At 45.0% G+C, this 10,508-nt stretch overlaps 2 protein-coding genes and 1 long non-coding RNA gene across 3 annotated transcripts; 2 read left to right on the plus strand and 1 right to left on the minus strand.

Annotated features, from left to right (window-relative positions):
• The first annotated feature begins 1,123 nt into the window (after window positions 1–1,123).
• LOC139070510 (uncharacterized) lies at window positions 1,124–2,012 on the plus strand. The gene is made up of 3 exons (XR_011521008.1): window positions 1,124–1,287; window positions 1,429–1,608; window positions 1,681–2,012. It is a non-coding gene; the product is annotated as an uncharacterized lncRNA (long non-coding RNA).
• An 87-nt stretch (window positions 2,013–2,099) lies between these two features.
• Window positions 2,100–4,457, plus strand: LOC129155856 (uncharacterized). Its single transcript, XM_070553316.1, has 4 exons — window positions 2,100–2,366; window positions 2,446–2,632; window positions 2,712–2,960; window positions 3,420–4,457. Exons 1-4 carry the CDS (start codon window positions 2,319–2,321, stop codon window positions 3,674–3,676), a joined length of 741 nt encoding a protein of 246 aa, XP_070409417.1. The 5' UTR covers window positions 2,100–2,318; the 3' UTR covers window positions 3,677–4,457.
• A 2,702-nt stretch (window positions 4,458–7,159) lies between these two features.
• On the minus strand, window positions 7,160–7,869 carry LOC139070661 (P2X purinoceptor 7-like). Its single transcript, XM_070553317.1, has 2 exons — window positions 7,589–7,869; window positions 7,160–7,524 (listed from the first exon to the last, which is right to left on the minus strand). Exons 1-2 carry the CDS (start codon window positions 7,735–7,737, stop codon window positions 7,365–7,367), a joined length of 309 nt encoding a protein of 102 aa, XP_070409418.1. The 5' UTR covers window positions 7,738–7,869; the 3' UTR covers window positions 7,160–7,364.
• Between the last annotated feature and the right edge of the window lie 2,639 nt (window positions 7,870–10,508).

Genomic DNA, 10,508 nt, shown 5'->3' on the forward strand with positions numbered 1-10,508 from the left:
TCATTAGCATATTCTAGTCTTTAGCATAGCTTTTAGTGTTATAAATACTTATTTAGTGTTAGCTTGGCTGTTAGATATTGTAGTTTAGTTAGTGTTTGGCTTTTAGTGTTACTAGGAAAGTAGTTCGGGTTTAGTGCTCTATATAGTGTTAGTACTTATTTAGTGTCAGCTTGGCTGTTAGATATTGTAGTTTAGTTAGTGTTTAGCTGTTAGTTTTATTAGGAAAATAATTTGGGTTTAGTGTTCCATATAGTGTTAGTATGGTTAAAAGGTGTAGTGTAGTTGGTTGTGGTAGCTCTGTGGGGTTGCACTCCTTTCCACTGGACTTAGAAATTAGGCGCCAGTGGTTGCGCGCAATCGGTGTACTGGAAAACAGTCAGCTCCCGCCTGGTGCTGTAGTCTGCAACCAGCATTTTACCCGCGATTCCTTCGCCAACATGATGGAGTTTGAACTGGGTTATTCTGCACGTCTCCGTTTGAAGAGTGAGGCCGTGCCCACCGTGGCTCTTCCACGAATTAGATGCAGCCCACCGACTCTGCTCCCCCACCATGGCGGGCTCCAGTCTGAGGTGAGTAAGCTAAATAAACGTTTTAACATCTTCTAAAGACAATTCCCTACCTAAATGCAAAGTTTGAGAGACGTGGTTCACTCCATTTAGCTAATATCAGCCTGCACTGCCTTCGGGCTAAATTGTCAAGTTCACAAAATGTGGAACGGGATGTAAGGTTAGAATCAGCGGCGAATCGGAACATTTCTCGAAGCCCTGGCCGACAAAAAGGTCCACATGACTATTTCTGTCAGGCTCGGAGAAAATCCGGGTTGTTTTTGTGTCAGTCGGTAATTCAGCAACAGTGGCTCTAACGCAGCACTAGTTGACAGACATCATTACAGCGTGAAATCCAGCTTTACACCAAAGCCTAACCCGGTTCTGTGAGGAATTCTGTTCAGGAGGTCGCATTTCAGGTTCTTCACATCATATGTGACTGACTTTAACGTTATAATAACGATCACACACTAGGAATGTCATAAAGCGCCAATATATATATATATATATATATATATATATATATATATATATATATATATATATATATATATATATATATATATATATATTTCGGACAGTTTCTTTTGTATATTATCTGACTTTATAAACAACAACAACAATGTGCTTCTATTTTTTTTTCAGGCTAAATCTACCCAAGACGTTGGCTGTCAGACTGATTTAGTAATCTGCAAAAATGCACTTGTCCAGGCTCATGTAAAGCCTTATCGACGTAGCAAAGGTGAATTATTTTTAATAATCTTCTATGTAAACATTTTATTATTACCTTCTAGTTTTAATTTGTTTTACAGATTATTGTTACATGTGATTTTATGCTCTTTTAAACATTTATAAATGTGCTGCTTCTTTGTATTTTACATAGCCACACAGTTTAGAGCTCCCAGCCGCAGTGTGTCTTGTGACACAGGGACCGTGACGGAAATTCATCTTCCACAAAGTCCAGAGCTGCGTCCACACCCCTGAAAAGACCACGATATGAGGTGTCTGTTGTTGATCCCAGCTTCCACCTCAATGACAGTGCAAGCTCAGTGAACTGTTCAAGGTAAAAAAAAACTATAACATTTTAGAATTTTTTAGATATGACCATATATATAAATGTATGTGTTCTATACAGCTCTTTCACTGAGGTCCATCCACAAAAGGACAAGAAGTACATTGTTCATGAGAAACAGTTGCTGGGGCTGTTCAGAAGGTGTCCCGTTTGTACCGGTCGTTGTGTTGTGAACACGACAACAGTCAGCACACTGCTCCGTGTGACACAACGGTGTTCATGCTGTGAGCACTACAATGAGTGGTCCAGTCAGCCCATGGTGAACAGCATCCCAGCAGGCAACCTCCAGCTCTGTGCTGCTGTCCTTTTCACAGGCTCATCATTTAGCCAGATTTCTAAGGTATAGGCCAAAACTGTTTAGGTTGGTTTTGATAAGGTCTGTGCGTCTCTCATTTCATGACGTAATTTTTCATATTTTAGTTCCTGGGTGCCTTCAATGTGCAGGGACTGTCCAAGCAGACATTCTTTCGACATCAGGCAAAGCTAATTCCAACAGTGAGCTGGCAGTGGCAGCTAGAGCAAGCTGATATCATCCAGGAGGCTACTGAATCTGGACCTGTGACTCTTGGTGGTGACATGCGAGCTGATTCACCTGGTGAATACTTTTAAATTTATTTATTTTATTCCTTTGCTATCAAATGTAAATTAAGTAATAACTTGCATTTCTTGAAGGACACTCAGCCATATATGGCAGCTACACCATGATGGATCTCAAAAGAAACAAAGTTATTGATATCCAACTTGTACAGGTACAACATTACCTGATGATTCCAATGCATTTCATGGTTAATTATTCACAGATCAATGGAGAATTATGTTTATTTTCAGAGCAATGAAGTTGGAAATAGTGTGCGAATGGAGAAGGAGGGATTTGTGAGAAGTCTGAGCACACTTTTGGAGAGGGGGGTCGATGTGCAGCAAGTCGTGACTGACCGCCACACAGGAGTGCAGAAGTATTTGCGGGAGGAAAAAAAGGAAATCAGTCACTACTTTGACCCCTGGCACATGGGAAAAGGTAATCTTTGGGGATGTATATAGTGAATATTACAGGATTTTTTTTTCTATTTTAAATGTGGGTCTGTTTGGCTCTCCAGGAATTGGTAAGAAAATCGAAGAGCTGGGGAAGAGAAAGACGACCCAGGATGTGAGACTGTGGAAGCAAAGTGTGGTGAACCACCTCTACTGGTCGGCATCCAGTTCCTCCTCAGGACAGGAGGCAGTAGCAAAGTGGACTTCAGTTGCCAACCACATCCAAAATGTGCACAGCCATGACAACGCCCTGTTCCCTAGCTGTCTGCATGCACCTCTGGATGGAGAACAGGCAAGACAGTGGCTCAAACCAAGTAAGTGTAGCATGTACTCATTACAGCTGAGCCTTTAATGTTTGGTTTCTTTACATTTAGAACACGTCACCCCACAACAGAATATTTGTCTTCACCTCCTTCAACATGGAGAAATATTTTTGGATCATGAGAGTTACAGACGTCACATGTAGCTGCTAAGGTCACACACCACCATTTGGCCAACAGCAATTAATTACTAAGAATAAAATGCTGTGCAGAAATTTAAACACACGAGTGCGCCACACAACTCATGGTTTTAGGCAGAACAGCCATAATTGACATAATATGTACTAAAATGCCGTAAGTAATGACCACACCTGTCTACAGCACTATTAGTCACTCTTTCATACATTTGTCATCTAAAAATGTCAGCTATGGGTAACTTTTTCTCAATGAAATAATAGCAACATTCTAAAGTTGATCAAATTGTAATTTTTGTAATTAACATTTTCTACGTAGGCACAGCATCATGTGAGAAGCTCACTGCCATTCTGTTAGCTCCACGGTTTGTGAAGGACGTAGAGAAGATAAGCCCTGTGTACCACACATCCACCTTGGAGGCTTTCCACAGCCTCATCATCAGATTTACTCCAAAAAGTCAGGTCTTCTCCTCAGGGGCGGATTTAGGACTGAAGAAGATCCGGGGCTTAACACACACGCGCGCGCACACACACGCGCGCGCACGCGCACACACACGCATGCGCGCACACACGTGACACGCACTAGTCAACATCATATATATTTGTCTTGTACCACATAATGTTTAATCTGAAGCTACATATTCAGCATATTCAGGGCAGAGTATTGTTCCTGTTAGTGTTTAGTGTGAGATGATAGTGAATATTCCCTTTCTTTCTCGAACAACTTTACCTGATAGTAAGCTAACTTTAGGCAAACCAGCAGCACAACAAATATTTTCAAATAAGACTCACAAACCTGAGTCAACACCAGTCTCATCAGAGCTGGGGTTCTGTCGTTGTACTTTTGGTCTAAAAAAACGTCCTTATATCCATCTTCACTCATGCGTTTCAGACAGAGACTGCAGAAGCCAGCTGCTGAAGGGCTTCTCTTCAGTCTCAGGTAAACTGTATACTGACTAAGTAGCCTAGTGGTAGAGTGTCTGCCCTGAGATCGGGAGATCAGGGGTTCGACTCCTGGTCGGGTCATACCAAAGATTTTGAGAAAAATGGGACCCAATGCCTCCCTGCTTGACACTCAGCATTGGATTGGGGTTGGATTGGGGGGTTAAACCACCAAATAGTTCCCGAGCGCGGCGTGTCTGCAACTCAGGGGATGGGTCAAAATCGGAGAATAAATTTCACCACACACCTGTGTGTGTGACGACTAAATGGGACTTTACAAACTACTGCCAGCTGCGCCCTCTCTGTGTGACTTTGGTACTGCATGTTACTTCCGCGATTTAGATCCGGGGCTTATCATGAAAGATCCGGGGCTTCAGCCCAAGTAGCCGGGCCTAACGCCGCCCCTGCTTCTCCTTCAAAGGAATGCTGTCTAGGTAATGAATACAACAAATGTTCAAATTAATGCCTCGAATTGTTCAAATTTTAGCATGAAATGTAGAATTTTGCCTAAAATCTACATGGTTTGTTTATTTGATTATTTCAGATTACAAATTGCTGCAATGCACTATAATGAAAATGCAGCACGCTCACATGCAGCAACAGCAACTGGTGAGCTGAGATATGCTGTAGTGTACCCAAAGTACAAACATGGAGACTACACAGTGAGAGCCCTGAAGACCAATCCAACCTCATGTATGTCAGATATTGTATGATAAAACCAAAATGATGTCATGGAGAGCTATTGTAATACTGAAAACCCTTTTCCAGTATATGTGCACAAGCTTATGGATCTGCTGTTCGACTCTGTGGTGGTGGATCCTCTCCCATATCAGGAGTACTCGGACAAAATTCCGGTTCCAGAACCACTCTGTGCCCAGTTCCAAAGACCAGATAAACGGGATGCTGTGAGCAGGCACAGGTCCAGGTTTTAAAGTGCACGTAAGGTGAGCTACACAACAAGAGATTGTAATTATTAGTTAGTACTCTACTCTGTGTGGTTTTTCCTTTTCTCCTCCTCAGCCAGGCTGCACACCACTGTACGACAGAGGAGTTACCTGTCGTCATTATGGATCTTTATGCTCATCCACTCGTGACTCATGCTGTCCACCTCCCAGATGTCTATTGATCTCTACAACCTTTCTGCTCTGTGGCTCCCATACAACTTGAAAATCTTGGCCGTATGTAACATAGCAAAACTCACCAGTCTTGCTTTTGTAAGTCATACTAGTCATACTAATATTACTTTTTTCCTCAGAGCCTCCTGATAATGTTACAGAAAAGCCTGTGCTCCCGGGATCCATCTCCACGTTTGTCATCACAGTGAAAGCTACCTCCAGTCTAAGGAACCAAAGAAACATCACTGATGGCCCAACCTATCCTCACATGGCTCCAGAATCTCTGCTTGTGGTTTAGAGTTTTGTCAAAAATCATGAAAGTTATGATCAGATTGTAATCTAACGTTGTCTTAGTAGTAGCTATAATAAATGTTATCTTTGCAGCGCAATTGTGTCATTTTAAATACAATTATATTGATATTTTGATGTGTATAAATACATATATCACATTTATTAAATTATCATTCATTTTTACCTAATTGAACCTGCTCTAGAATAGACTTCATTAATCACACAGGGTGTAAACTTGTTGCAAGTCCGAGCAATCGGTCAAGGCTTAGAAACAGTGGTCAGAGACAAGGGTCACACAAGGGTCAAGAGGACAATAGTTCAGGACTTGCTGGTGAGGACAGAACTAGGCAAAGGGTCAAAAGACAGGCTGTCTTCTCTGGATCCACCCATGGACACACCCCTGAGCCCGCCCCTAACTCCACCTCTGGCGGGAAAAGAAGGACTGGCATGGAGTGAGGAAAGTCCAACTGGACCCAGGAGCTCTCAGGAATGCTGGAGGAAGATCTACAATTTGCTACCAAGATGAAGATTTATGACCTGTGCTCTCATTCCAGGAGTGCAGAATGTAACTTTTGTGCCCTCATTTCAATACTGCATGTAGTGAAAAAGATACCAAATGTCTTATGTAGAGCTAAAAAAGTGTATCTGGTAAATGACCCCTTGACCTAAACTGTCAGGAGAGAATGACTTGTGACTCTTACATTGTTTAGAGCAGTCTCAGAAGTGATATAAAAGGATGCAGCTCAGATCAGATTGGGAGAGCTGGGGCAGACGACAAGAAGAGACAGAGCAGATTTGGAGGGGTCATCCCCCGTCCTGCTGGATGGGGGATGACAGGCAGTTTTTTGGAGAGAAGCAGAGCTAGAGGGTTTCGTTCTTGAGGAGATACTGAGAAGACAAAAGCTAGTGTAAACTAACTCTTATTTAATCATTTTGAACTAATTCCTCCGTGGGGGATAGCAGTTGTTTTTCACTTTACCCATTTTTTGTATTTTGATTTTGTAATAAACCTTTTTTGAAAAAGAAACATAATCCTGATTCTTTCAGGTTTTCTCTAAAGCTTCACGTTTGGAGCCCTGGCCATAATAGCACAGAGGTAAGCATGTCGAAGATCGGTCTCTGAATTATCGGGACTTACTTTACAGTTTGTAATAGAATAATATAAAGAAACCTTAAGATAAGGGAAGTTTTAACTTCCCCCTCCTTGCGAGTAACGAGTTGTCTTAAGGGCGATAAAAGCAGAATATTCGAGGTTATTTTGGCTCTGATTGCAGGTTGAAAAAGTCTCTAATCAGCTGGAAGTTTGGATTAATAAATAAATTGATAAACTTATGGTAGCCTGATCAACTAGCATAAATCATTTTATAGTTAACAACCTCCCACATAAGCTGTTAGAGGCGCAATTAATTCCGGGTAGCCCAAACAATTGCTGAGAGGCTTGGCTTGCCTCCAGACTTCTCTCTAGTATCTTAACCAAAAGGTAACGAGTTTAAAAGAAGTGTAGCACTCTGGGGCTGGCTATTCGTGCAAGTCATTTCACCTTTAAAATAAAAGACAAGATTCTAATTAGGTAGTCCAAACCCGGATCTAGTACAATTATACTCGTCGATACACCCCCGAACCCTGATGGATGCACCGTCTCATAAGTTCTAACGGAACTGGGTTTTAAAGGAACCGGTAAATGGGACGGGCACGCGACAAACTCACTTGTTACAGCAGCATTAATTAACCCCGAATTAGAACCTTACTGTTGTAAGAGCTCATTTGAAAGTGTGTGGCTATATGTGTGTATATATAAATAATGTCAAAGTGTAAAGAAGTGCATTTACCGTTTTGTGATTTATGCAGCTTTTTATGGACAGGAATCAATACAGGAAATATATATTATAACATTTATTTAATCCAAAAAATATATATTAGTTCAGAGGAGGGAGGAATCCTTTGTATGCACCGTCTTCTGGGAACTCCTGCCTTATTCTGGAGACAGCGCATGACGGGATCACAACACGAATGTGCTGTCCCAGGTAACCCCAACACCACCTGACCACATTCCGGTATGCCAGATGTCTGTAACAGCTGAGAAAGAGGTGGTATGAGTTACAAAGTATTCATAAAAAAATTATTTTGACAGTTGTCTTACCTGTTGAGCGTAGTCTCCTGCATCTCCCCATAGAGTTGCAGAAAGGTGCCATAAACTGCCTGCAACACGTAGGGATCCAGAGCAACAGCCTCAAAACCAGGATGCTTAGTTATGCAGGAGGTTACACCCACCTGCTGACACCTGAGCATTACCTATGACAAAGAACAACTGATATCAGGGCTATAAGAGTTCAATATTAGTATGATGTTAGTGATTGTGTAACAAATGTGTACATTACAGAATGCTTTTCTCATGGTGGGGTACTTTTATTTTTATACCTTGGGCATTTCTCTGCAGCACACATTTTCTCTGGCAGACAATGATGTGCAGTGGCCGCAGGTGCACCTGTTGAGCCAGTCATACAATATTACTTTTAGCTAAGCTAAATATAGCTAGCTGTGGCTAAAAGCTACTTACCACTCAGAGACTGGACCCATTCGATGCCTTGATACTCCTGCTGGCTCGGCTCCAGGGGCCTCTGACAACTCACGAGCTAGTGGCTCAAAAAGATACGGTTCAGGACCGCTTGCTTCCCCCAATAAGCACTCCTCCCTATCCTCTGGGGAAGAAGGTGGGGAAAAGTCCTCCACCTCGAATGACTGCTCTGAGCTACTGTCGCTCTCCGTCGCCATCTGTATTCAAATTTCAGTATGTCAATCACGGTCGTAGCTCCGCCTTCTCGGTCTTACAGGAAACGCCTCTTTGGGCCGCATTTTTCAAATATGAAATGTGGGTGGAGTAAGACTCTGACAGGGGATTACCACTACTTTAAGTACAAGTATAATTACTTTCATGAATTTTTACTCAATTACAAGTAAAATTACCTGCCTCAAAATGTACTCAAGTAAAAGTAAAAAGTAGCTTATTTCAAGTGTAGTCAGAGTAATAGTTACCTAGTTACTTTTTTGACTGTGCAAGGACGGGCTCTTCTGAATAGTTAAAAAAAAGACAATGGGGTATAAATGACAAAGTGGCCGTTTTTTCATTAAATGAACAAATATGCATATTGAAGTGCAAAGGCAGTTACACTGCAAACTAGTAACATAAATTAGGTTATAGTCACAAGCCCATGACTTTTCCCTGAACGACGACACCCCCCCCCAAGGATAAATGACGAGTGGGAGCCGGGCCCGTGCACGGGAACGACAAAGTGCCAGCGGATGGAGCCGCGCAACGTGCGCGCTTTGCGCGTGGTCGCGACAGCGCCATGACATCCCGTCCCACCCAACATTGTGGGGGAAGTGGGATGAGTCGGGCCTAGCCGTAGGCTGGGAACGGTGCGCAAATGGAGCGCACCCTTACAGCAAGCCGTGTAACATGACAGAGAATGACTGTGTGAACATGCAGATTTGCTGCAGTGCTTGGTGCGGGGAACATCATGTGTGAGGATTCGGCAGAGGGTTCTGCAGAGGACTGTGCTCTCGATGTGATGTTTCTTGGGTTTTATTTCAAAACCAAAATCATTCACAGAGTTAACATTACAGCCATAAGCACACACATTCCCCCCGACGAGTCGTTTTCGTGGTTGTTTTCGGCGAGGTTCCTGTGACTGAGACTGCCAAGGCTGTGTCTGCTGGCTCATTCGGAACCGTTGGCCGCGAACTCCCTGGTCCCGCCTCAGCGGGAGGCCGGCTCCGCGGAGCGGGCCGTGCAGCTGGGCGCCTGGAGTTTCTGCGCTGTTCGTCCCATCCTCTGGGGGAACGGCCAGAGTGCGAGGCTGACCGAGAGTGGACCAGGTCTCGCACCGTGGCTGAAAGTTCAGCCACCGTCTGAGCCCTCTCGATGACGCTCGTAAGATGGGGACCAAACAGAACGTTAGAGGGGATGGGGCCTTCCAGCAGCTCCCTGTGCAGGTGTTCAGGAATGGAGGGCAGGGCCTTGAGCCACAAGGCCCGCTGGATAAGGGTCTGCCATCCAGCAATGCGAGCAGAACCGGTGAGTACAGCAGCGCACAGATTGAGGATGGCATCAGCAGTTTTAGTAATGATGGTTTCTGACTCGACAGGAGCGTCAAGCTCCTCCACCATTTTGGAAACGCCAAAGGCAATATTATTTCCTGCAGCGCCGGTCTGGAAGGCGCACTGGTGTGCGCGATCGGCGAGCCGCCTCAGCAGCTGGTCATGCTTAGAAGCGGGAACTGCTTGCGGTCCAGTGAGGTGGTTCTTGACGCCACACAGCGAGGCCAAGTCCGGCTCCAGTGGGGGAACAGATGGCCAGCCCAGGTCGGAGAAGCCCTCGACCTTGGTAATTGGCACATATGTGGAAATTGGCGCCTTGAGCCTGGCAGGCTCAGAGAAGGCGGCGGACCAGCAGCTCATGGCAGCGGGGAAGCGTGGCCAGACGGGGTCTGGACAGCGCATCTGTGTCGCCCCGAAAATTCCCGCCAATTCATCTGCCTCAAGCGAAGCCGGTTCTGGAATGGCTAGCCCCTTGCGGGCCGCAGCCGCGGAAATGATGGCGGGCAGCTCCTGGAGCAGTGCTCTAACTGCTGGCAGGGAGGAGTGAGAAGCCACTGGGGCAGAAGGACCCGCTGAGCGAGGCTCGTCGACCTCCGTAATGTACAGGAGGGAAGAAGTGCTATGGCAGCCAGCCTTGTGGTCGACCTCCGTGTTGTACAGGAGGGAAGAAGTGCTATGGCAGCCAGCCTCGTGGTCGACCTCCGTGTTGCACAGGAGGGAAAAGGGCTATGGCAGCCAGCCTCGTTGTGCTCCTCGCAAGGCTCGTCGACCTCCGTGTTGTACAGGAGGGAAGAAGGGCTATGGCAGCCAGCCTCGTGGTCGACCTCCGTGTTGTACAGGAGGGAAAAAGGGCTATGGCAGCCAGCTTCGTCGTACTCCTCGCTGTCGATGACATCGTCCAGTCGGTAGGAGCCAGCTGGCTCCTGGCCGACGTTGAAGAACTGTAACGCCTTGTCCAGCGA

This window comes from Nothobranchius furzeri, chromosome 7, assembly GCF_043380555.1.
Source record: "Nothobranchius furzeri strain GRZ-AD chromosome 7, NfurGRZ-RIMD1, whole genome shotgun sequence".
Classification (NCBI taxonomy): domain Eukaryota; kingdom Metazoa; phylum Chordata; class Actinopteri; order Cyprinodontiformes; family Nothobranchiidae; genus Nothobranchius; species Nothobranchius furzeri.

Excerpts from the sequence above, each read along its gene's own strand:
- LOC129155856 (XM_070553316.1), top strand. The coding sequence starts at position 2,319 with ATGATGGATCTCAAAAGAAACAAAGTTATTGATATCCAACTTGTACAG. Across the intron at positions 2,633-2,711 it reads CCCCTGGCACATGGGAAAAG|GAATTGGTAAGAAAATCGAA; the intron begins GTAATCTTTGGG and ends TTGGCTCTCCAG. Across the intron at positions 2,961-3,419 it reads AAGACAGTGGCTCAAACCAA|GCACAGCATCATGTGAGAAG; the intron begins GTAAGTGTAGCA and ends TTTTCTACGTAG.
- LOC139070661 (XM_070553317.1), bottom strand. The coding sequence starts at position 7,737 with ATGCTCAGGTGTCAGCAGGTGGGTGTAACCTCCTGCATAACTAAGCAT. Across the intron at positions 7,525-7,588 it reads CAGGAGACTACGCTCAACAG|CTGTTACAGACATCTGGCAT; the intron begins GTAAGACAACTG and ends CCTCTTTCTCAG.